The 22,620-nt window shown below is 52.6% G+C and overlaps 1 protein-coding gene across 3 annotated transcripts in view; it reads left to right on the top strand.

Moving 5' to 3' along the window:
• Positions 1-22,620, top strand: part of PHACTR3 (phosphatase and actin regulator 3) — a 205,944-nt gene that overhangs the window by 106,937 nt on the left and 76,387 nt on the right. For 2 of the 3 annotated variants that reach the window (XM_070382098.1, XM_070382097.1), the window contains exons 2-4: positions 11,445-11,606; positions 15,327-15,404; positions 21,523-21,705. In XM_070382098.1, coding sequence (XP_070238199.1) covers positions 11,445-11,606; positions 15,327-15,404; positions 21,523-21,705 — 423 coding nt within the window. Of the gene's footprint in view, positions 1-11,444; positions 11,607-15,326; positions 15,405-17,207; positions 17,329-21,522; positions 21,706-22,620 lie in introns of those variants that run through there. The other variant, XM_070382099.1, reaches the window with a different exon arrangement.

Raw genomic sequence — 22,620 nt, 5'->3', positions numbered from 1 at the left:
ACCTACCTATGAGTGACTGCAGGAAGGAAGAAATTAGTACATTTCCCTCCAGAGACTGATGGGAACCAGAAAATGCTTGACTTTACTCCCTCCCCTTTAAGTATAAAAAGAAGCCTGAAGGGTACTCTTTCTGCCCCCTTCTGATGCCTATGTCAGAAGCTTTTTCTGTCTCCTTTATACTTTAATAAAACTTTATTACACACACACACACACAAAAGAAGCCTGAAGTCCAACCTGGGCAAGGTGGCTCTTTGGCACACGAGCCACCATCTTCTCGGTTTGCCAGCTTTCTGAATAAGTCGCTGTTCCTTACTCCAACAACTCGTCTCTTGATTTACGGGCCTTTGGTGCAGAGAACAGTACAAGCTTGGATTCATTTACATGCTCTCATGGTTAAATAGCCAAGATGGACATTAAACTAATGAACATGAAATCAATAGCTAGTTATAAATTGTGTTGAAGATTGTGGTAGAAAAAATAACAGGAAACCTAACAGGTGAGCATAGACAGTGGGGCCATATGGAATGAGTAGGAGTTTTTCAGGGAAAAGTGTTACTGTTAGAGTGATTGGCCTGGGAGGCAGCCCTGTGGTGGGAGGAGCAGAAAGAGACAGAAGTAGAGCACAGTGGGGCATGGCATGGTGTGAAATAAGCAGAGGCCAGGACTCTGGGATCATAGCTGAGGTTGTGTATTTCATTCTAGAAGCCGCTATGACATTAAGCAGGGAAGTGATGCAAAGCCCTGTTTGCTTAGGGGAGCAGGGTTAGTGGATGCCTGGGAACCAGGGAGGAGGCTGCAGAGTTAGGTGGGCAGAGTGATGCTGGCCTGGAGCCTGGAGGTTTGGAGTGGGCTAGAAAGTAAAGGCTCAGATTGGAAAATGTTCCTTTTCTCTCTTTTTCTTTTACTACAGGAGTGTCCTGTAGTACTTTTCCCCTGAAGACATTTCCAAAGGGACCGTTTAAGGCAGCAGTTGGCAAGCGACAGCCCATGGACCAAATCCTCCTGTCACCAGCTTTTGCAAATAAAGTTTTATTTAAATATAGCCACACCTATTAATTTACAAACATCTACTGATGTTTTCCGGAGAAGGCAATGGCACCCCACTCCAGTACTCTTGCTTGGAAAATCCCATGGACAGAGGAGCCTGTTAGGCTGCAATCCATGGGGTTGCTAAGAGTCGAACACGACTGAGCGACTTCACTTTCACTTTTCACTTTCATGCATTGGAGAAGGAAATGGCAGCCCACTCCAGTGTTCTTGCCTGGAGAATCCCAGGGACAGGGGAGCCTGGTGGGCTGCCGTCTATGGGGTCGCACAGAGTCGGAAACGACTGAAGTGACTTAGCATAGCATAGCACTGATGTTTTCATGCTACAGCAGAAGAGTTGAGTTATCCTAACAGGTTGTTCGGCCCTCAGAGCCTAAGATACTTAGTATCTGGCCTTTTTCAGAACACATTTGCTCATCCTTGACCTAAGCAAAATTGGGTCTGGGATACACTATCTAAATACATATCTGTTGGTTCAGAATCTTCCCAGAATTTATAACTTGTTTAGTTCCTGTGAAAAATGCTAAAGTATGCATATTTTAAAATTAACATTTGTATATCCTTAAGCATTGACTGACATTATTTAAGAATTTCAACTTGCATTTGAGGTTTGGAAAGTCAGAGTTGGAACTTGGGCTTTGAAGATGTTGGGTGATGTTTTTTGTCTAAATTTATCCTGCGATGCTAAACTCTCCTGATGTCTTATTTCACTGTTTATGTCTTCTCTCTGAAACACTCGTTTGTCTCCATTCTGTAAAATAGGATCTTTAAGAGGACGCCTCTAAAACCAGCTTTTAGGCTTTGCAAAGTCTCTGGGCTTCTTGAAGAATCATTTTTATGAGTGTTTACTCATGTGCAGAAAAAGCCCAATGACAACAAAGCTGATTTTCTAGATCCCACCTTTTCCCTTGCGTGACCCTGTCCTCTTCATGTTTCAACTCCTGGTTCTAAGCTCTGTGGAGCCTTTTTGGATCCACTTGATTTACAGATTTGAGCTGATTTCACTTGGAGAATTGGCCATATGTCTGGCAGACACCCGCCACCATTGGCAGAATTATGGAGTTGATGCTAAACAGATGGGCTTTCTAGCTAGATGTGCTGTTTTTTCCACGATGCATATGAGGGAAAAAAGAAGCCACTTTAATAAGGTCTTGATTTTTCCACTGGTGTCAGAGGCATGAATGATGCCCATTTATCTAGAATTAATTTCAGCATCATTGCTGTGCAGGGGGCCTGAGATAACTGGAAGAGGCTTAGAGACTTGGGAAATTTAGAGACACCTCTGCTAAGACTTTAGTGAATCCCATTACCTTTGGAAACAGATATTGGGGAAAAGACTTTTAAATTCCCTAAATAAATTGTCATTAGTGCAGAATATATTCAAGGGGCTTAATCTCAGGTTTATTGCTCAAGCTCCATTTGATGGTTTGTGTGGTTGTCACTGTCTGGGCAGCAAGTGCAAATAGGGATTGGCCGGTCCTTCTGTTTGGGAGAAGCTGGCCAAGTGGTTGAATGAGACTGTTTATTGCAGGACTTCTCAGAGCCTTTCCTACAATGGTATGTGGTGGGGCTCTTCAGGCAAGACTTTCCGTGTAGACAGTGTTTTCTCAAGTGTCTTCATTCACAAAGCATTGCCACTGCTAGGGCTCCATGGGAGACTCTTTGGGCAACACAGTGTCATGCCCAGATGGGGAGCTTTGGGTCAGAGAACCTGGCATCCAGTGCCAGACCTACCACTTCCCAGCTATGTGACTTTCCACACGGGCCTCTCGTAGCCTCTGCTTCCTAAATGTAAAATGGAGCGGAAGATGTCCCCACCTCCCGGGGTTGTTTCTTTGGACTGAACACCCAGAAGGGTTTGGTGGCCTTCCTTTGAGCATGCCAAGACATGTTCTTCTATGATGAAGCATTTGTTTAATTCTCAGTATTCCAGAGACCGGTTATTCACTCTAAGCTCAGCCAGGGCCTTGTGTTTCCTTCTGTATGTTCCTTAGCACCTCGACTAATGAGGGAGGGAGAGAAAGGAGGTGCCGTCTGCTTAGGTGGCAGCCAGGAAAAATGATGGGCCAGCATGCGGCCAGGAAGTTGCTCAGGAATAATTATCTGCCCTCATAAAGGGGCACAGAGGTGCTCAGGTCTTTGTTAAGTACCGTTGACCTGCATTCTGATTCCATTTCAGTTTTTGTATTCCAGGATCCATTTCTCATTCATTCATTCTCTTCTTCATTCATTTACTCCTGCACCCGCTGCTGTGCTGGGCACCTGCTGTGGGGGTCCCTGTTCCCTCCCAGCTGGAAGGCGGCAGTTTTTCCATCGCAGGGGGCTGTCACTGTTCACAGGTTCTGATGGATATACTTGGAGAACTGTAGAGAGATGTCTGCAGAGTTGCTGGGCATAGAGCCACAGGCCTTCAGGAATTCTTCCCCCTCCCACCCCACCCCCGCTTTAAGTAAATTCATTCTTCTTCCTAATCCCTGCTCCCCTGCCCCACTCAGCAACCAGCTTCTTCCTGCATTCTGAGCAGCGTGACCCTGGGGATGTGGTCTCACTGCTCCCTGGAAGCTGTCCACATGTGGCCCAGTTCTTCTTGGGTTTATCAGTACCCCCCTAACATATCCTGCTCTTGGACTGATACTCCAGAACTTTCCAGGAGGACAGGAGAAGGTCAAACCAAGACTAGTTCTGTATTGGGCAACTTCAAATCCATTTCGTGAATTTGGCTTTGGACCTTCGGAGCCATCCAGATGGTGTGTCTATGAAAGCACCCAGCACTTTCTTAATAGACAGCAGCCATAAAGCCACATCTCTTGCAGACTGGGCACAAGTTATTGGTCTTTACACCCTAAATGCCATGATTTTCGTGTACATTGCTTTAATGATGCTCTCTGCTCCATATCTGCTTCTCCTCCTTCATCCCGTATCCCAGGTAACAGCGCTGTTATCATCTGCTCCATGGCGTCTGACATTGGGGTTAGGACGAGGGCTTTCAGAGCAGGTGTCCTGATTTCCAAGCCCACTCTATCACTTTAGCCGCGTGACCTGGGAAAGTTGTTTCATCCCTGCTTCCATTTTCTTTACTCTAATGTGAGTGATGAAGATAGCGACCTGCCTTCTCAGGTCTTGACGGGAACGGAATGAGCGGATCCATGTCAGGTGCTCAGAACACAGCTTGTCACGCAGCAGGTGCCCAACAGATGCTGCTGTTGCTGATGACAGTGACGACAAAACAAACCTTGGTTTTCTGGAGTCTTCTGCCTGTGTTCCTGGCCCCTTGTTTTCTCACCAAGATCTGGTGAAGACTCGGCTGCAATGACGTCCCTGGACCACCCTGCTCTTCCCTGCTGTCCCACGGCCCTCACCCTGCCTGGCCTCTCTCAGCGGGCCTCCTGGCCTTCAGCCTTGTTCCCTGAAGCTGCTGCCCACACTGATGTTCTCTGCAGCCGTTCCATGTGGCTGGTCTCGAACCAGATCCCTACGTGGTTCTCATGCTCTCAAGGCGCCATCGTGGCCACACACGGCTCTTCTTGGCTGAACCTCCATCCTCTCCATCCAGAAATGGAGAGCGCCAGCCTAAGGGTTTTCAGATTCACATACTCAGACCCATGCCAGCAACTTAAAAACAATAAGGACAACACTTGCTATTTTTTTCATTTATCCATGTATTTATTGATATAGCAATAAGAAAGATTTTTTTCTTACTTTGAGATTATCTTTTCCTATTATTGATAGTCAGTGGTGATGATAATGATGATAATTTTATGTCTGTGTATTTGTGGGTGTATGTTGGTCATGAGTTGGCACCATAGACAGATGGAATCTCTGTGTGGATCCCAGTTTTATATGTGGAGATTTTATAGGGCATCTGAGCCTCAGAGACTGGAGGCGTCAAATCTTACTCCCCCGTGTTCTTTGTTATGCACCAGACACCACCTGCGATCATGCTTTTATGGGTGTGCACCTTTTATTCAGCTCCTAGTTAACCTCCAAGGCCCAGCTCCAGTGTCACCCCCACCCCTGGTAGCCTTCTCAGAGTTTTCCCAGCCCAGGCAGGAAGAGTTGCTTCCTCTGAAGTTATAATTCTCCGTCTTGGTTCTCCCTGGTGATTCAGTGCATCTTGATTTCCCCCATAGTCAGTGAGTCCATCAGGGCAGGGGAGTGTCCGGCATCTCTTTATTTCACCTCACACCTGGCACAGTGCTTTGTTTACATAACGTGGGCACTACATATTGCCAGGCGGATTCTTCGGGGAAGGCAAGGACTCACTGAAGAAACAGAGGCCACACTGCTGACCCACATCCCCACTTCCTGTTTGCTTCTTTCATAGCTCATTTCACGCTCTGGAGTCACTGTTTCTTGCTTCTCTTCCTCCTCCGTAAGCAGGTGAGCTTCATGCAGAGCAAGACAGTGTATCAGTTGTGTTTACAGCTCTGTCTCAAACTCAGAGCAGCCCTGGCACACAGCAGGCCTCAGCTGATGCTTGATGAATGAATTCATGAATGAATGAGTGAAACAAGCAAAAGGTTGTGTTTCAGTATTGTCTGATACAGATGGGGCCTGTTTCCCCTGTGAGGCCCGTAGCTCAGCACACGGCACCTGGTAATCAGTGAGGGGGGCTTCCCTCCCAGTGTGTTTTGGGGAAGGTGACCTGGGGAAGCAGAAGGAGACAGGGACAGGTCAGTGGATAGAAGACAAGGAAGCCGAAATGCCTGATGTCACTAAGAGGAGGACTTTGGAGTTAGGAGGATGGGGGCTCCAGCCCTGGCAGCTCTGCTTCCCAGATTCACAGATCAAGCAGGTGTTTATTTGAATGCCTCCTGGGTGCCAGTTGCCTGTGAAGATGCCAGGGACCCGTGATGAACAAGATGGCCACAGTTCCTATTCTCATAAAGCTTATATTTGTTCTGATGGGAAAGATAGATGATAACAATAAACAGCACATCCCAAGATGAGATCTGACTGTGATCAGAGCTAGGATGGAAGGGAGTATTAGGAATAAAGGAGCTGGCCCTGAGACAGACATGGAAATTAGCCCATAAGCTCAGTGACCTCCTTGGCCGTGGCATTGGTATCCTTCACTGCCTTGTTCTAGCAGTGCCTGACTTGTAGCTTTGTGGGATCTATCAATGGGGGTGGATGGGCATTGAGTCCCGGGGGACAGGTGTCTCCCTTGCTGTGAGCCTCAGAGGGAACCGGGAGAGGATTGGAGTTGTCTAAGGCAGGGGTCGCCAACCTGGGAGCCACAGACCCTTACCGCTCTGCAGCCTGTTAGGAAGTGGGCCTCACAGCAGGAGGTGAGTGGCAGGTGAATGAGAGAAGCTTCATCTTTATTTACAGCTGCTCCCCATCACTCACATTACTGCCTGAGCTCTGCCTCCTGTTCAACAAACTCAATAAATGTGATGTGCTTGAATCACCCTGAAACTGTCTTCTGCACCCCTACACTGGTCCATGCGAAAGTTGTCTTCCATGAAACCGGTCCCTGGTGCCAAAAATGTTGTGGACCCGCTGGTCCAAGGGACCAGAGAAGGGAGGGGCTGGGGCCGGCCCCTTCAGCTCCAGGGCAGGGCGCCCACCCCATCCATCATGTGGGAGCCTGTGAGGTGCTCCCGCCTGCCCTGTGGCTGCAAGCTGTACTTGCTCAGCAGATGTGGGGAAAACAGTTTTCATTAATTAACTGCTAATGCCTCACAGGTGGCAGAGGTGCCCCTGGAACTGAGTGCCACTGCACTATTCAGAGTCTACTAATGTGTCTGCACCTCCAGGAATCCTCTCTGATGTGGGAAGGAGGCTCCCCAGCAACTCCAGGGATGCTGAGCAAATTAATGGGCTGGAGAGAGGGGTGGCAGTCCCCCCAGCCTCTCTTCTCTGTGTGACACATGTGTACGGGTTCACATGTGCACACCCATAAAGGCTCACACATATACACACCCTCTCTCCTAGATACACACTTGCCCACATTCACTCCCACCTGCCAGTGTGAGTGGGCCATGCAGTGCCCAGGAGGACCACCCCACTTTTGCTCACTCGGACCTCCAGTCACACCATCAGTGACAGATTCATGCCCTCGGGTGGCTTGTAAGCGGTTCCTTCGCTGACTGCGCATCTCTTCTGAAGTTTCTGACCTTGGATTGTAAGTCACAGCCCTCACCTGGTCTAGCCCTCACCTAGGGGCAGGCAGGGAGAGAGGGAGGTGGAGGCACAGCCTTCAGACCTCTGGAGGGGGTCCCCACCAGGGCGCAGGGGTCTTTACTCCTCCCATGACAGCAGGAAATCCCCCACCACCCCCACAACCTCAGGGAGTCACTCAGACTAAGGTGTCTTCCTGGTCACACACATTGGATATTTGATAAATGAACAAATCCAGTTGTTTGAGCTGAAGAACCCCGGAGGCTCCTGCTGGGTTTTGAATCAAGTTCAAGCCTCTGCCTGCCTCCCCAGCTCATCCACAGCCCTCCCCTACTGTGCTCTTCCTCCAAGCCCTTGAGCTCATTCCTCCTCTGCCTGGGACCCTCTTCCCTGCTCCATTCCTGTCTACACTGCTGGCTCCCTCATCCAGGCTTTTGCTCCAATAGCCCCGCTCAGAGCAGCCTTTCATAACCGGCTGTTTACAGTCACCCACATGTTCTCCCAGCTCCCTGAGAAAGTGCTGGGTTCTGTCAATCCATCCTTGCGTCTGGAAAGATTGCCTTCAGCACGTGGGTTCTTGCCTCATGTATTCTGGACACCAGGGGTTTGGCTGCAAACCAGATGTCAAAGCAGACCCTGCCTTCCAATTAGGGAGGTGACTATGAGCAGCAGGCAAACAGGTAATTGTGCAGGGGTGTGTGTGTGTCTGTGTGCATGCAGGCACATACACACACACGTGTGTGTGTGCTTAGTCACTCGGTCGTGTCTGACCCTTTGCAACCCCATGGACTGTAGCCTGCCAGACTCCTCTGTCCATGGAATTCTCTAGTCAAAAATACTGGAATGGGTTTCCATGCCCTCCCCAGGGTATAGTCCCAACCCAGGGATCAAACCCGCGCCTCCTTTATCTCCTGTATTGCAGGATTCTTTACCAGCTGGGTCATCAGGAAAGCCCATACACCAGGTGATAAATGTGATGGGGAAAAATCAGGAGAGGAAGGCATCAGGGAACAAGGTGGTGAACAGGGCTGGTTTCTGAATAGCCACACCTGTTGTCCATCTTGCAGAAGATAGACCTTTGTGGGGATAGAAGCCCCACGAAGGTAGGGATCCTTTCTGTTCACTTCTGTACCTCCTCCTCCTGGTGCAGTTCCTGATACATGCCTGGTGTCAGTAGGTTTTTGTTGAATAAATGAATGAGTGAGTTCTCTCAAGAGGAGTGTGGAGTGAAGTCTGCTCAGTGGCCACAGGCTGCCTGTGTCCCAGACTGTACTGTGAGGACCCAGGTGTGTCGAAGTGAGGTGGGAACCACAGTACCTGCTCCAGCCACTAGGGGGCAGAGGTGAGGTGGGGGGAGCAAGGAGACCATGGATTAAAACTGATGGTGGTGATGGCAGAGGGAGAGGGGAGGGGGCGATGAGGGAGGGGCTGCACTGTCCTTCTGCCTGCCCCTCATGGGTTCAAGCAAAGCAGACGAGGACTTGGGAAGTCCCCTGTTCCCTGTTCCTCCAGCAAGGCCATGGCAAAGGTGAGGATGCAGAGGGGAGAAGGAGGGTGGTGTGAGCCCCTCAGCCCCAGGGGGTGAGTGACAGAGCTGAATGAGTGAGCCCCAGTGCCTGGTTCCAGCACCTGCATCCTAACACCTGTGACATTCTGGTTTCTATAAGTGCCAGGGATACTAATGCATAGGATGCTGATGATGAAATGGGACAGGGGGGCCAGTGGGCAGGAGTGAGGTGGGCGTGAGCAGGAGCAGACCTCAGAGCCCTTTGCAGGCTTGGTAGTTTTGTCCTAAATGAGAAGAGAGGTCACGGGGAGTACGCAGGAAAGTGATATGGGCAGAGTTTCACTGTCGGGGTTCACAGAGAACACCAGTTCGAAGGCTTGTATGGGCTTCTGTTAGAATGGTTGATGTGTTTTTTGGCAACTTCTTGTGTAGTTGGAAGAGGATCAGCTTCAATGATCTTCTCAACTGGTTGTTCTCAACTTCCAATGGCAGCCATTGTGCTCCTCATCTTCAAGGCTCTTTGCAAACTTCCCGAATCACCACTGCACTGTATGTTTCTTAGCATTGAAATCCACCTGCCTATGCAGGAGACATGGGTTTGATCCTTGGGTTGGGAAGATCTCCTGGAGAAGGAAATGTCAACTCGCTCCAGTATTCTTGCCTGGGAAATCCCATGGACAGAAAAGCCTGGTGGACTGTAGTCTATGGGTCATAAAGAATCAGACACAACTGAAGTGACTTAGCAAGTGGGCTTCTGGGATGGAGATGCTGATGGCCTGGGTTGAAGTCCAGCTATTCCAGGTTTGGGGTCTGATTTGTGGTTTATTCTCTGGGCTTCTCCTTTTTGCTTTGGCTGCTAGGAAGCTCTGAGTGGCACATGGTGTCTAACCCTTGATGCAGTGACCCTGTCTATACTCCTTTCCTTCGGATTTCCTCAGACACTCATTGTATCTTGTCGGGCATGTGTTTATGTAATGGCCACACATCCTTTGTGGAGTGAGATGAGGCATTAATATAAACAAGGTGATGGCTATTCTTCCCCATCCCCATGTACATCTCTGGGGATCTTTGTCTTTATCTTCAAACCAGCCCAGAAGCTTGGGGAGACCTGGCCAATTCTTTCCCCTTTGTGCCAATAATGCCTTCGGGACAGTCAGCTTTCCTGGGGCCACGTGGTTCTGGCCGTTCTGCTCCCATCTGGCGTCCGTGGGCGGAGGAAAGAAGGGAGAGGATGTAACATGGAATAAACCTCCTCTGGGGAGAGAAGGACTGTCTGCAACCTGCACGCCTGGAGCATGGAGCTGGGGATCCGCGACCAGTCCTTGGACTGCCCTGACTCACTCCCTGACCCAAAAGTCCTGGGCCCCTCCTGGATATTCAGCCCTGGGGTCTTAGGTGAACACAAGAGGTGAAGACAAGGAGGATGGCCTTGGCTTAGGAGCCTGGCTGGTTCCTTGGGTCTGCGGGCAGAAGTTCTTGAACAAGACACCCCTGGACTGTCTGTCCACATGGGATTGCTTTGTGGAGCCAGTCCCGGGTATATATTTAACATTTGATTAAAAACCACTGGAGAGGGACTTCCCTGGTGGTCCAGTGGTTAAGACCCCCATGCAGGGGGCATGGGTTCTATCCCTGGTCAGGGAACTAAAATTCCAAATCCCCCTTGGTGGTGGTTTGGTGGAGGGGAGGGTGTGGGGACAGCTAGAGAGAGAGTGGTTGGCTGGGACCATCTTAGTTTATGTCTCTTGTTGTGTTCCATCCATCCATCCATTTGGTTCCTGCTCTGGGCAATAAATTTGTATCATCACCCTAGAAGCAGTTTAGCAATATGAGAGAGGTTTCTGGAGTCAGACTGCCTGAGACCAGAATTGTGTTGCTCTGACAGCCTCAGTGTGCCCATCTGTAAAATGGATGTAATAACAGTCTCCACTTCATAGTTTTACTATGGGAATAAAATACCATAGCACCCAGTCCTGAACAAGCAGTGACTTTCACTCCATAAGAATTATTATATTGCTTATATAAATTATTACATGAAAATTTCTGCCGGAAGTCCCCCATGCTGGTGTGCCGTGTTAATCAGAGTGTCTACAGTTTCAAAACATAAATAATAGTACTTTACATGCATTGTAACATGCTATCAATAAACTGTGTATTTCGTGTGGTTCTGTATGACTTCAGACTTCATGACCATGCTATGGTCACACAAAAACTTCCTCTCCACCCTAGGTATGGGGGATGGCCATTGTTCTCCAGATGTGGACACTGAGGCTCAGGGGGCTGAGTGGCTTGGGCTGCTGATAAGAAAAGCGCTTGGGAAGTCAAACCTTGGGGGTTTCTCTGGAGGCTGCTGGCCAGGGGACCAGTCACATGGGGCATCAGGCTGGGTCTGGTGATGACCAGCCCGCCCCAGGCCCTGGCCCCTCTGACTGCTGGTGACATCCTCTGGCCTGGTACTTGCTCATTCCAGCCCTGCTCTTCTTGTGTCTTCAGGTCTCTCTGGGGTTTCTTGGTTCTGGAAGAACTCAGGCTCCCAGCTCCTTCTCACGGGGGCGAGAGGTGAATTAACCTGCTTGGTGTGCACTCGAACACGGGCTGGCATGCGATGGAAGATGAGAGTGTGCCCATTGCCTGGACCGCCCTCTTGAGCCCCAGGCTTTGGAGGATCACTGTGGTCCCCAGGGGAGGGGGGTCACCTCAGGCCCCCCAGGGTGTCGTGTGAGCTTGGTCACCACTGACCCCTCTCTGGGTTTTCTCCTTCCAGATGAAATGGACCAAACCCCCCCAGTGCGCTCCGAATATCTGGTCTCAGGGATTCGAACTCCCCCCGTGAGGAGGAATAGCAAGCTGGCCACCCTGGGCAGAATCTTCAAACCCTGGAAATGGAGGAAAAAGAAAAACGAAAAACTGAAGCAGACCACGTCAGGTGAGTATGGGTGTGGGAGACAGGTTGGGGGGTAGGCAGGGTTGGGGTGGAGGCCCAATGTCACTGTCAGCTCGCTTTCTTTTGCAGATGTTGGGAGGGGTGGGTTGTGCTCTGTGGGCCCTATGACAGGAGCTGTTCCGCCTCCTGCAGGTCCCTTCCTCCTCTGGTCCCTCCAGGTCCCTGGCTGGGGCTGTGGCAGCAGCAGCAGGCACACCCGTAGCCCATGCACCACCCAGACTCCAAGGGGCACACGTGACCCCCTTGACCTAGTTACGGGTTGGTGCAGGGCCAGTCTGGTGTGAGACCCAGCTGGTAACCATCTCTCCTGACTGACCACACCTGAGCATGAAACACCCTCCCTTCCGCACCTGGAAACTCACTTTGATAACCCGGGGCCTGGAGACAACCACCGAGCCCAAGAGTCCCCCCAGTGATTCAGATGGTGAGGGCCATCAGTTTAGCTGCGATGCCTCAAGGCTCCTGCCGAAGAAGGCCTCCACTTGCCAGCTCCTAAGCTCTTCCTGAAGAGACTTCATATCTGGGCATTCCACCCACTGAAGGTTCTAGAAGCCCCCCTCAGTCACCTTCAGCTCTGTGGGAAGTTGGCTAACAGGAGGTTGTACCTCTGCCCCTGCCCCGGCCGTGAGCCAGACCCACGGGGTGGATTTGGTGACAGTGACACAGCTGTCAGGGTAAAAGCGACACATCACGGTAACCAACTAAATGCTCAGAACCACCCCGTCGCCCACGCTCCTGCCATACCAGGACGGGAAGTGGGATGAGACGGGCAGCCGCCTCCAGGGCCGAGCAGTGGTGGGTCGTGGGGCAGCCGGGTTCAGGTCTGGCTCCTGGGTGCCAGGGTACCTTGGGTTAAGGGGAGGTCGGTGCCCTGGGAAGCAAACCTGGGGAGGGGGAGAGAGAGAGAGAGAGAGAGACTCTCAGCTCCCACAGGCCCTGTTAGCTGCGGCTGGAAACAATTAACGAGGGAGGCGCTGGCGTGGAATTAGTCCTGGGCCCCAGGGATCTGCCTGAGAAGTGCCCTTCTCGGGCTGCTGCCTCTGGCGGTCCCTGGGGGTCCCAGCCTTGAAGTGGCGCAGACTCCAGCGCTCAGAGCACGGCAGAGGCAAAGCCACTTGTGAGGAGCGGGGGGCTCCTAATAGCAGCAGCGAGTCTTCCATTCACACTTTGTGTTTCACAAGGATATGTTTCTAACTGCCCGAGAATTTGATTGACAAGCTCTCTTCATCAAGAATGAAAGCAGAATACTGATATTCAATGAATCTGATGCAGCTTCATATGCCAGAGAGCTAGGGAGGGGGACTAGACCCTGCCTGCTTGAAGCTTTCCTCCAAGGGGGTAGTCGGGAGACAGATAGACAAACAAGGGAACGAGCACGTGACAGCCAGGATCTTGGTGCAGGCGCTGGGGAGCAGGTGGGTGGGGTGGGCATGGCCTTGGGATGGGTGGCCTGAGAAGACCCAGGTGAGGGGGTGACACTGAGCCAAGGTGTAATTGACCCCTGGATAAAAGCAAGGAAGACCATCGCAGCTGTGGGAATAGCTGTGCAGGTGCGCCAGGTTGGGCATCAGTGAAAGGCTCGGGGGCTGGAATAGGGTGATCTCTGTGACCCCAGAGAGCCCCAGTGCTCTCTGAGCTGTGGGATAGGAGGGTGGGCTGTGTGCTCTTGGGACCTTGTGCTCCTGGTTCACTTGGCACTGGGCTGCAGGAGGTGACCTGTGAGCTTATCAGAGCGCTGCGGGAACCCTGCCAGGGGACTGAGGGTCTCCAGGTGAACACCTGCAGCAGCCCCACCTTCAGGCAGGCATCCCCAGCACTGGGTCCTTTATCAAGCATTTGGAATTCTGCAGACAGCACTGCATCTTATTTATTTATTCTAAACCATCCTTTCCCCCCAAAGTGTGGGATGTTATTTACTTCAGCGTATCAAATCCTTGATTTCACAGGCATCCTTGGCCAGGATGAGATGAAGTAAAAATAAAGATGATTTAAAGGGAAAAACAAAGCAAACTGTAGTTTGGCCAGAGTGGGGATTGGGCAACACCATGAAGGTGGCTCTCAAAGCCTGAAGTCTGGAAGTGGCATTGCAGCCTGTACCTGCTGGGGGTGAGTGTCCCTGAGATACGGACACTGCCCCTGGCTCTGACTCTTACATCAGGAGGACTCACAGACAGTACGCGTAATGCCCTGCACCCAGGCCAGCCTCCCGTAAGCACCTCTCAGTGCTGGTCGGACGACAGGGTCCCTCAGTTCAGAGACTCCACTCTGGTTCTGCTCGCCTCTGTTTTTGGGCTGGACAGCAGCCTTTTTGCTTGTCCCTCCCAAAGCCAGAGTTCCACGAGGCTTCCCTGATGGCTCAGACCATAAAGAATCTGCCTGCATGCAGGAGACCTGGGTTCCATCCCTGGGTCAGGAAGATCCCCTGGAGAAGGAAATGGCAACCCAATTACTCAGTTTTATCCACACTTCTGGCACCTGGAAATTGGCTTGGAAATTAAGTTCCCTTTGCCCCAAATGTCTCTTTGCTGATACATTTGGGGTTTTCCTAGTCATCCCTGAGTCAACGCCCTCAGGAAGGCCACCGGAGTTCCCTGGATGCCCTGTCCTGGGCTGTCTGGTTCTGGTTGATGCCACTGGCCTGCTTGTAATAGATGTGAGTCCTCTGTGCCAAAGTGCTGGCCCACAGGCAGAGCTCATGCCTCTCTTGCTCCCCCATGCCTACACAGAGTAGGTGCTCAGAAAATATTTTTGAATAAATTCAGTGACTCCTTTGTCATCATCCGTTTGTCATCGGCCACTGGACTTTAAGCTTCACTGGTTGGATGGCAGTTCCATTCCCCATTGTAACCTACATCGGGCAGAGCACTCACACGTGTGGGGGACTCAGGGCCCTCTGTGACCCAGGCTCATAGCTGGCACTTTGCATCTTTTAAAGAGAGGGTCTGAGGAATGATGTGGGTTTGTGTTTGGGAATTGCATTCTACTGTAGGCAAATTGGTTTCTGGGCAGTTAGGGGGAAAAGGAGCTCATCAAGCAAGTGAGCTTGGCCCCTGGGAGGGGAGAGGCGGAGCGGAGGCAAGTTGGAGTGCTTTGCTCTGGGAGGAGGGCCAAAGGGCTATTCTGAAGAAGAAATTGACAAGGGCCCTTCTGCACATTAGAATCAGTGGAGGGGAATAGGGGCCAGCCCGCCTCCTTCCTATTTGACTGGCACAGTCTTTGAAAGGGTGAACCTGGGATTCACTGGAGGAGCCTCCAGTGGGGCAGTTGTGCAGAAGGCTGATCTGTGAACAGACAAAGGGCAGCCAAGATGTATAAAACCACAGACATGCACCCCAGAGCATCGAGGGCAGAGAGGGAACAGGGCCCTGGGTTGGTAAGTGAAGGCGAATACGGCCAAGGAACGGCCAGTGAGAACTTAGAGGGCGGTGTTTGGGGCATCGCTTCTCAGATGAGCCAGGAAACCACTGCCTTAAACAGAATTCATTCGCCTCCCCAAGGCCCGGCTTTCCCGTACACGATCAGCACACTGCTTGGTAAGGGAGCTTGGGTTCCTGACCGCACCCCTGCCTGGTAGCCCCCTGACCCACGGTCACCTGTTGCTTTACTGCTCTCTTCCCGAACTGGAGGTGGCCTTGGCCGAGGCTCCAGGTGGGGCCTGAGATGCACAGCCTGGGACTCACCTGATGTTTGTATTTCGTGCAGCCTTGGAGAAGAAGATGGCCGGCAGGCAGGGCCGGGAGGACCTCATCAAGAAGGGGCTGCTGGAGATGATGGAGCAAGGTAAGTGGGGCTGGGCAAGGCTGGGCCCGGGAACACAGAGCTGGGGGTCTCATGGGGGCCCAGCAAGTCCCTCAGGGTGGAGTGTCCCAGGAGTCTGTTGTCCGGATGTGGCGGTTGCACTGGATTCTCTGGTTAGAGAAGTTTTCCAAGTCAGGACCCATGGCTCAGCCCCTGCCCCTGAGGACCCTTCTGTGAGTGTAGGAGTCAACCACTCCCGGGGCTTGAGCTGAGCGTACCCACTTGCCCTGGGGAATGAGGGGTTGCTTCCCACCCCAGCCGGGTGTGGATGGAGTTAGTGGTTTGTCCCGATTCCTCTGGAGTTGTAGCGGTGACTTTTGTTTCTTCACATTCGTAGTTTAATCCTTGATTTGTTGAGTCTTCGTTCCCCACGACGACTTAGAACTGCAGCTGCCATTTCTTAAGTGTCGACTGTACACCCACTGCTGTGCTGGGTTCACCTTCATCCTTTGGTCCTCGCAGCATCCTCAGGACTGGGTGTGGTGGTACCCCTGTCTCCAGATGAGGAATGGAAGTACCTGGGAGGTGGCTGCCCTGGGTCATGCAGCCGGAGGCAGGGCCCCGATGCTGTTCAGTCTCTGGTCCAGAGACAGTACTCAGCATGGCATCTGTGTGGTTGCCTGTGTTTGCGTCTTTGAGAAACACCTGGTTTTATCACCATCACAACTAATTTACAGAATGCTTGACTTTCCCTATCTTCCTCCTTTGGTGATAGTGTGAGGCATAGGACTTGGATTCTGACCTTAAGCTTCTTGCTTTCTAGTTCCCTGAAGCTTGGCGAGAGTAGGAAAAGGGGGTCTCAGAAAACCTCACTGCTGTTTACCAGTGTCTCTGGAGCTGAACCAAGTTCTTGCCCCCTTGATTGAAAGAATTCAGCCTCACGGAGCTAGTTCCCCCAAGGACACGTGACTAAATGGAATTCCTATCTCCATAAGATATTAAGATATATACTAAGATAAGACACTAAGATATTCCTAGTGTCTTGGTAATTTGGCCCAGGCATCAGGAAATAGGAAGGGAGCCCATGGAGTCAGTGAACCCAGATTATTAGATGGTCTGCTTCAGGCAGGCTCCTCATATCCTCTCTCTCCTTTGGATTTAAGAAGAAAAGAGTTTGATGATACTGTTTTCAGGGAAAACTGCATGGGAAATTAGTGCTAAAAATCCAACTTTGCCTGGTGCAAGAAAAAAGGGAGGGTTGGTATCAAATCCTGGGACTTTCAGATGCTAAACGGTCTAGTCTGTGTCTCAGATTTAGGAGAATGTCATCGCTGAGATGGGAATCTGGACTGTTTTAAATTTATTGTTGTTCAGTTGTACAGTCGTGTCCGACTCTTTGTGACCCCATGGACTGTAGCCCTCCAGCCTCCTCTGTCCATGGGATTCTCCAAGCAAGAATACTGGAGTGGGTTTCCGTGTTCTCCTCCTGGGGATCTTCCCAGCCCAGAGATTGAACCCGGGTCTCCGTGCATTAGCGGGAGGATGCTTTACTGTTCAAGCTACCGGAGAGCCCGACAGTCTGGTGGGGAACAAAGATTGTGTAATCCCACAGGTCAGCATACAGTCACAGCTGAGCTGAGTGTGCTGAAGGAGAGGCACGGAGCTCATGGAGAACGTGAGCGGGGCTGATGCTGGAGGGGCCAAAGGTGGCGGGAGTCAACAGGCTGCTTCTCGAACTTGCTACAATTAGGGTCACCTGGGAGCCCTGCTGTCCAAGGCGCTGGGGGCGGGGCTTAGGCGCCCTGCTTTATAAACCTCCCCAGCTGGCTCTAATGTTGGTGCTGCCAAGGGTGAGATGCGAGAGTGATAGGGAATTGGGTAGCGTCTTCCAGCCCCATGGAGCAGCCCGTGCAGGACCCCACAGGGGAAGGGAGCAGGCACCTCAAGAAGGAGCTGCTGAGAGAAGGTGGGTGGGGAAGTGGGGAGGTCAGGAATGGAGAAAGGGAGAGAGTCTGGCATCTCACAGGGCCTAGCGCCCTCCTGCCTCTTCCTTCAACGTGGACAGAGCCAAGAGAACAAGACTCCCCAGGAAGCGGCTGGGTGACAGGCTCCTCCGGGGCCACGGGGGCCCAGGAAGCCACAGGGAGAGTGGGCAGAGTCTGGGGTGAGCCTGCTGGGGGGCATTGCTGGTTGGGGGCGTGTCACTGGTTGGGGGTGTGTGTGTGAGAAGTCGGGCAGCAAGGGTTGCCCCAGGAAGGGACCTGGGTCAGGGAGAGGGGGCAGGGATGTGGGCTGAGTACCCACTCGTACCCCTTTATACTCTGTGCTGACTGTGTAATGAACACACAGTGATGAGAGGAGACCTGAGGATGTTTGGCTGCAGCCTCCTGGGGTAAATGCCTGTTGGGCTGATTGTTTCAGTCCTGCGCTTGTTCAGAAAATGCCTGTACCCACTGCAGGTGAGGTCCAGCTCTTGGTCAGGCCTGGTCTGTCCCTAATTTGTCCTGCAGCTGGGACAGCATGGTTCCTGCTGGATTGATAAGAATCTGTGGCCTTGCGAGTTGAACTATCCACCTCCCACACAATTCAGAGATGGCCTTCCCCACCCCACCCACCCACCTGGGCTGGTAGTAGCCAGGAGCACCCCCTGTGGCCAGCCGCCCCCACCCCCGCCTGGACTTCACACTGGGGGGTACCTGCGACATCAGGTGAGCCTGTGATAGTGACCCAGGGGCTCCGAGTGGCTGGAGTCCTTCACAGCCCCGGGAACTCGTACTGGAACCCCCTTGGCCAGGCAAACCCAGGAAGGGCCTCTGCCCTGCACAGGTGTGCACTCACGTGTACATGGACGTGCCGACAGCTCCAGAGTTTGCCCACAAGGCAATCGGATCATGGCAGCATGAGCTGGCTGTGGACGGGCCTGCAGGGGTGCCTGTGCATCCCCGAGACGAGCCTATGTCCAGCGAGTGGGTTTGCCCTCCCCGCTCCTCGTGAGGGGGGTGGTATGTTATTTTGTGATACTGTGAACTCGTGCTTTGTATGAACCCCTCTGAGCTCGCCTCGGTTCCTGAAGCTCTAAGAAGCTGCCGGATCCAGGAAGGACCCTGTTGGCATTGCTAGGAGACTCGTGAGATGGGACCGGGTCCGCCTGGGTGAGGAGCTGACCTTTCCCTCACTCTGCCTTCACTGCTTTGGCTGGTGACGTGTCTGTGTCAGGCAAGGGCTGGCCGGCATCCTGGCCCCACATGGGGTTCCCTGGTCCAAGCAAATTGAGTAAGGACAGGAGTACCCCCACTTCTCTGTCCAGTTGCTCTGTCTGCTCCTGAGTGACATTCCCCGATCTCCTGTGCGTCCTCTTGGCTTTGTCTTAAATAATTTAAGGAGTTTCATTCTGCATCAGTGGTCTGAGAAGGAGGTGGTGGTTACCCCTGTGCTGTGTTCAAGTGACCCGAGAGACCACGAGGTCCTTCTTCTTGGGGCAGTTGGCAGTGTCAAGTCAGGTCTGGCAGGAACGCCGGGGGCTGTGTGTGTGTGTGTGTGCATGCATGCGTGTGCTTGCACGGTGTGTGTTGCATGTTTGTGGTGTGTCCCCTCTCTCCATGGTTGCTCTGTGAATGACCCCGGCTCGTGCTCCTCTCTGCTGCCCTTGGAAGGGCCTGGCGGGGACAGAGCACCGACGTACAGTGAGGGGAGCAGGGGACCAGCTGCCCGCAGCTTCCCCACCCCCCAGCGTTGCTTAGCAACGACCCTGCCACCCGGGCTATTTTGAGAACTGTAACTTTTCATTGAACATGATTATGAGCCGGAGCTCTGAGCACAGCCCAAAAGAGTCATGCAAGCCTGCTAAGCCATAGAAGCAGGTGGAGGAACCCCAGAACCGTGTGTTGGGGTGCAGCATTTCTTGAGCCCTGTGGAGGGTGGGGACCTTTGGGTCTCTTTCAGGTTCAGCGTTCTGACCATTTTATTGATGAGGATGGAGATACCTTTATTATTAGCAGGGATCATCACCAGCGGCAAATGAGCCACAGCTTCTAAAATTTGGGGTCCCCATCTATAAAGGACCTAAAGGGGTGGGGGGCTATGATGCTCAGGTAAGCTGGTGCCAGCAGAGCGCCTACAGCCCCGCAAAGCCTCAGTCAGTGCTGGTTGTCACCTGTAACCAATGGACAGGTAAGCTGGTAGCAGGGACTGTCACAGCTGTGGGTCAGGTGTGTGTACACTAGTCATGAGAGAGGGTCCGAGATGCTGTAGTTCTGAGCCTGGTGACCTCTAATTGTGTCCCCTGGGCAGGTTCTCTTGGCTTGTGTCTTGGTCTTTTCCTGGGGTGGAGTTGGTTGACTGCTGGTCAGATCTGGCTGATGATCTGTTTTTGTAAAGCCCCTTGAGCTTAGAATGGTTTTAAACTTAAAGGATTTTTGTAAAAATAAAAAAGGAGTATGGAGCATGGATTTTGTGGCCTGTGGCCCAGAGAGTCTAAAATACAAATACTGGCCGCTTCTCTTTTCTGGGGAAGGGTCACCAGTACCTGGTCTGGATCCTGCCCCCAGCCGGGTGACGTGGTTGCACAGATGGCATCTTATGGGCCCCAGATCTTCAGACTTCTGTCTTTTCTGCCCTCTCCACCCACCTCCCCCGAGGGGACATGCAGCAGAGGGAACATGAACAACAGTGATGACAAGCGTATGTCCCTCCAGGGTCTCGTCACAGACCCGGTCTGGGTTGGGGAGGGCTCTGTTCAGGGAGCCTGTTGATAGCACGTGGGCAGGGGGGCCCAGGCCAAGTGGTCAGACCATCGCCCTTGTCATCCTCTCCCTCGTCCCCTTCAACAACAGCAATGAGGGTAACGAAAGCCTGTGCATGGCGTCCGCTTTATGTCAGACGTTTTATAGACAGTACTTCACTGAATCCTTGCACTGACTTCTCTGAAGCAAGGAGTTATTAGCCCCATTCTACAGAAGTGGAAGTTGGGGCTGGAGCCGTTTGCTGCCTGGGCACAGGAACTAGGGGCAGTGGAGAGGGAAACCTTAAGCTTTTTGTCCCACTGGGACACCTGGGGAATGGAAGGGGCACTGCCATCTGACAGCAGGTAAGAATTGGGACTGACGTGGGCAGCGGACCTCTGGCTCTGAAATCAACCTCTCCTCCCCTCCACCCACCTGCGTGTTCTCCTAGCCAGGCTGCCCCTCCCCGCACTGTGCTGAGCAGGCCAGCCGTGTGGATGTGCACAGATTACACTGACACCCTGCCCCATGGTGGCCTGGATGAACCGGCTCTAGGGATTAGGTTGTGCAGGGGGCCGTGTGGGTGCTGCGAGCCCGGAGCTAGGAGCTGCATCTCAGAGCTGACCATGATTGACTGGCTGAGCCTCCAGCCTGGACCTGTGCTGTGTGGTTCTTATACCTGGACCAGTCGGTCATTATGCTCCAGAGCATCAAGCCCCTCAGTGCTGATATGACCCCATGGGGGCGATCAACCAGGCAAGGGCCAGACCCTCAAAGCCTCCAGCCACTGAGCCCCAAGCAAGGGGCGGTGCTGATCCTTCTTGAGGTGTCCTGCTAGGAGTCTGGTATCCTGCGTCCTGGGATGGCCACTGTCTCGACCAAGGACTCCCTGATTCCTGCTCAGCCCTGGGCTGTGCCCTGTTTCTGGGCTGGTGATGCCATGTGTGGCTGCCCAGAGTTTAAGCCTCCTGTGGGAGGTGGGTAAGGATTGTCTTGTTAACCTCCAGATTTCCGGGGTTGGCACAATGTCAGATCTGACATATGAGAAGCATTTGTGTGTTGGGGACCAAATGGTGGGAAGTGGATGCTGAAATGGAAGGTTATTTATAGCCAAAATGGTACAACCTAGCACCTTGGGGATGGACAGCAATCGGCGCTTGTCATCACCTGTGTGGGTGGCCTTGGCTGGTGGGACAGGGACACCACAGAGGCTCAGATGTGGGTTGGAAGTGGTACAGGCAGAGGCCGGGGCAGGTGTGCTGTGATGCTTGGTGCTGCCCTAGGAAGACAGTGGAGATGGAGAAGAATTCCCAGGGTGTGTGGGAGCAATGCAGGGTACCACCCCAGCCTGGGATGGCGTTCTTCCAGGAAGTCACCTTGTATGAATGCGAGCCGGTAGGAAGGGAGTCAGGCTCGGCTGACAGCTGACATTCTTGCAGATGCTGAGAACAAAGCATGCAGTCCCGACGGAGAGCCCCGTGCTGCACAGAGCGAACCCTCCACACCCCGGCAGGAGCCGCTGACTTCAGAGGAAGCGCCGCCGGGAAGCCCTTTGGCCACAGGGACAGACCAGGCCTCCCCAGACGAGCCGCTGGCCTCAGATAACCATGCAGACGATGCAGGTATTGACTGGACGCTGGGGTTGAGCTGCTCTGGGGATGACTGTTGACCTGGGTAGGACGAGGGTCCCGGCCTGCGCTGGGCAGCAGCCTTGGTGGAAGGCTGTCCTTAGAGGCAGCAGGGCTGGTTCATTCCTTTGAGGTGTGGTCAGCGTATCAGCAGCTACTGATCTCTATCGTTACGCTGGCGACCAGAAGAGCCAATGCGCTTGGCTGCTTGTGTGCATGATGCCGTTCTAAGTGCGGTCACGTATGTTGGCACGTGGAACCCTGGAAGAACACCCAGATGACTGATGCTGTTGCCCCCTTCCCCTTGTTGATGAGAAGGGGGTGCACAGGTAACTCATCCAAGGGTTTTGTTGTTTTAGTTGCTCAGTCGTGTCTGACTCTTTGTGACCCTGTGGACTGTAGCGCGCCAGACTCCTCTATCCATGGACTTCTCCAGGCAAGAATACTAGAATGGGTTGCCATTTCCTACTCCAGGGGATCTTTCCTACCTGGGGATCAAGCCCATGTCTCCTGCACTGCAGGCAGATTCTTTACCTTTGAGCCACCAGGGAAGCTCCAAGGGTATAGAACTAGAAACTTGAGAGCAATGTCTTTGACATCAGCCTGACCTGGGTTTGAGATGTGACTGAATTCCTCACCAAGCTGTGTGGCTGTGGACAAGTCACTTATCCTCTCTGAACCTGTGTCGCCAACCATAGATGGGGTCACGTGGCACACACTTCTTGGGGTTGCTAAAGTGAAACCACTCGGCTCAGTTGTCGCTCACACTGAGCGCTCACCCAGCGTTTGCTGCCGCCGCCAGGGGTTATCATCATCACCTTTATCGTCATCATCACTTTTGTCGTTGTCATTGTGGTGGTGCTAGTGGTAAAGAATCCGCCTGCCGATGCAGAAGATGTAAGAGATGCG

The sequence above is a fragment of the Bos mutus genome, chromosome 13 (genome assembly GCF_027580195.1).
Source record: "Bos mutus isolate GX-2022 chromosome 13, NWIPB_WYAK_1.1, whole genome shotgun sequence".
NCBI classification, from domain to species: Eukaryota; Metazoa; Chordata; class Mammalia; order Artiodactyla; family Bovidae; genus Bos; species Bos mutus.
The sequence above is the reverse complement of the archived record's forward strand: the minus strand, read 5'-3'. Positions and strand labels throughout refer to the sequence as shown.